The 3,320-nt window shown below is 48.5% G+C and overlaps 1 protein-coding gene across 1 annotated transcript; it reads left to right on the top strand.

Moving 5' to 3' along the window:
- Positions 1–1,509: 1,509 nt before the first annotated feature.
- Positions 1,510–2,835, top strand: LOC122905367. Its single transcript, XM_044246989.1, is given in 1 exon segment — positions 1,510–2,835. A coding segment is annotated over 1 exon segment (1,326 nt).
- Positions 2,836–3,320: the final 485 nt, after the last annotated feature.

Below are 3,320 nucleotides of genomic sequence, written 5' to 3'. Positions count from 1 at the left end.
AAATAAATTCAAATCAAAACCTCATTGAGATTCCACCTTACACCAGTTAAAATGGCCCAAATTAGCAGGACAGTAAATAACATCTGTTGGAGAGGATATGGAGAAAGGGGAACCCTCTTACACTGTTAGTGGGAATGCAAGTCATTGCAGCTGCTTTCGAAAACAGTGTGGAGAATCCTTAAAAAATTACAAATAGGCCTAGCCTATGACCCTGAGAAAGACCCCCTTCCTCCTTGGTAAGGTTTGTTTTAGCAACCTATTGTACCCATAGACTGATGGCAACACAATGTCTGTGGTCACCCAGTCTGTCAAAGGAGAGACAAATGAGAAACGAAATGTACCGGGACTTTCCAGAGTGCTGTCCCAAGGAACCGCCAGAACGCCCTGACCCCAATGCCCAATCATGCCTGAATCAAATTGATTAATTAGACTCCTGTAACCATGCATATCTGCTTTTGTAGGATCGCTTCCCGCCACTGCTTCCCGCCAGAACAAACCGTTACAGTGCCTAACAATGCTTGATTTAGGTTAACCAATCAGATCCCTGTATCCAAGCATCTGCTTCTGTAAACTCGCTTCCCGCCACCCCAACCTTGCCCTATATAATCTGCTCCCCAACTTAGCCCGGCACGCTCACCCAACAAAGGCTGATGCGTCCGCAGGCGCCTGTGTAATCAATAAACCTCTTGCAATTTGCATCCAGTGGAGGCATGTTGTCTGATTCTTGGGTGCAGCTCCAGGATCTTTCATTTGGAGGTTCCACCGATATCTCATGAAGTCCCACCCAAGACTCTAGCCGGTCCCCACCGGGAGGTAAGCTGGCCAGTGTCTGTGTCTCTGTCATCTGTGTCTCTGTCTCTCTGATTGTATGTTATGTCCTTGTCTTTGTGTTCTTGCATCACGACTGTACAACAACGTTGTTGCTCTGTAGTAGGGGCAGGATTGAGAAGGAGTTGACGAACTCGGACTTCTCCCCTGCCACCCCGAGGGATGCCTCGGGGATCTGTAACACCCCGGGGGACGCCTCAGGGTGTCTGAAGAGGTCCATTATCTTGGGCCACCTGTCGGTCAGAGAGGATCTCGCGTTCCTCCTGACCGTAACCCGTAGTCTCGGTTTCTGAACCGAACCCGTACAGCAATTTCTATTTTTGTCTCTTGTGTCCAGACTGTCCTGTCGACGTCCTAAGTGTCTATATGTTCTTTGCATCAGTTATAAAGGTAACATTCTATTTAGGGAAAAATGTCTGATCAGTTTGAATCTGAGGAATGCATGACTGTATGAATGTTTATATGGCTCCACCGCCTTTGGCTACGGAGTCTGAGTGGGCTGCACCCTGAGTCTCACGGAGCCTCATATGGCATAACGGTCATCTACTCCATGGAGTAGCCTGGTCCGGGGTTTATACAGATAGACCTTAGCTAAGATGCTCCTAAGTTCCCGCGAGGGACGTGAGCAGGACAGCACCTGAAAGGTCCCCCTTTCCCTTGTCTGCTACATCGTCCATAAAAATGGGGCAAACCATTGCCACCCCCTTGAGTCTCACATTAGATCACTGGAGAGACGTGCAAATCCGAGCTAATAATCTGTCCATGGAGATCAAAAGAAGAAAATGGCAAACACTCTGCACCTCTGAATGGCCCTCCTTTAATGTTGGATGGCCTAAGGAGCGGACCTTTAACATCACTATTCTCCTACAGGTCAAGGAGCAAATCTTCAGTCGGGGACCTCAAGGCCATCCGGACGAAGTCCCTTACATAGTAGTTTGGGAAAATCTCGTCGAGGAGGTTTCTCCTTTCACTCATCCAAAGCCCAAACCCCTTCCAGATTCTATCCCTTCCCCAACACCTTCCACTCCCCCTGTTCCCCTTTGCCCTGCCGACCCTTCCAAGCCTCCTATTTCTTCCAACCTATACCCTGTAATAGATGATTCCACCTCTTCCCGGCATCTTAAGCCAAAGAGGGTCCTTCCTCCTGATGACTCCCCCTTAATAGACCTCTTAACCGAGAACCCCCCTCCCTACCAGCTTCCCCCTCCACAGGCACAAGCATCAAATTCCTCAGAATCTGAGGAAGAATCGAATAACCTGCCGGAGGAACGCCACCCCTTACCATCCCCAATGGCGGGAAGACTTAGGGGTCGCAAGGAACCTGCAAAGGAGGGGTCTTCCAAGCTCCTTCCCCTATGCCAAGGAGGGGGCCCAGGCAACCAATTCCAATACTGGCCCTTCTCAGCCTCAGACTTATATAACTGGAAGTCCCATAACCCTTCCTTCTCACAGGACCCTATAGCTTTGACTGCTCTGATCGAGTCCATTCTAATCACACATCAACCCACTTGGGATGATTCCCAGCAGCTCTTGCAGACTCTTCTCACTACAGAGGAGAGACAAAAAGTTTATCTGGAAGCCAGAAAAAATGTTCTGGGAGACAATGGAAGACCTACCCAGCTCCCGAATGTGATTGATGCCCCCTTTCCCTTGACCCATCCTGACTAGGATTTCAATACGGCTGAAGGTAGGATCCACCTAAATCGTTATCTCCAGTTACTCATAGCAGGCCTCCATAATGCAGGGCGCCGCCCTACCAATTTGCCTCAGGTAAGACAGGTTACTCAGGGCTCCGGAGAATCTCCAACCGCTTTCTTAGAGAGACTTAAAGAGGCTTATCATAGATATACCCCCTTCGATCCTGATAGCCATGAACAAAGAGGAAATGTGTCCATGGCATTCATTTGGCAGTCAGCGCCAGACATTAGACATAAATTACAGCGACTGGAGAACTTACAAGATTTCTCATTAAAAGATTTGTTAAAGGAGGCAGAAAAAAATTTATAATAAAAGAGAAACTCAGGACGAAAAGGAAGAAAGGTTAACGAAAGAGGCTGAAGAAAAGGAAGATAAGTGAGAGCGTAAGCGAAATAAGGAGCTTAGCAAAATCTTGGCCGCTGTAGTGCAAAGCAATCAAGGATCAGAAACAGGAGAGTTAGGCAAGGAAGGAGACAGAAGAAAGCCTCGGGTAGCTCGGGACCAATGTGCCTATTGCAAAGAGAGAGGACATTGGGCCAAAAACTGCCCCAAAAGACCCCATAACCCCAAGGAAAATAACAGGCAGAAAACAAGATTAATGGCCCTAGATGACGACTAGGGATGTCAGGGCCAGGAGTCCTCCCCCTGAGCCCAGGATAACCCTAACAGTCGGGGGGCAACCAATCACATTTTTGGTAGATACAGGGGCACAACATTCTGTCTTAACCAAAACCCCAGTACCATTAAGTAACCGGACGGCATGGGTTCAAGGGGCCACCAGAAGAAAACAATAC

The sequence above is a fragment of the Neovison vison genome, chromosome 4 (genome assembly GCF_020171115.1).
Source record: "Neovison vison isolate M4711 chromosome 4, ASM_NN_V1, whole genome shotgun sequence".
Taxonomy (NCBI): domain Eukaryota; kingdom Metazoa; phylum Chordata; class Mammalia; order Carnivora; family Mustelidae; genus Neogale; species Neogale vison.
This window is presented reverse-complemented; position numbering and strand designations above follow the sequence as displayed.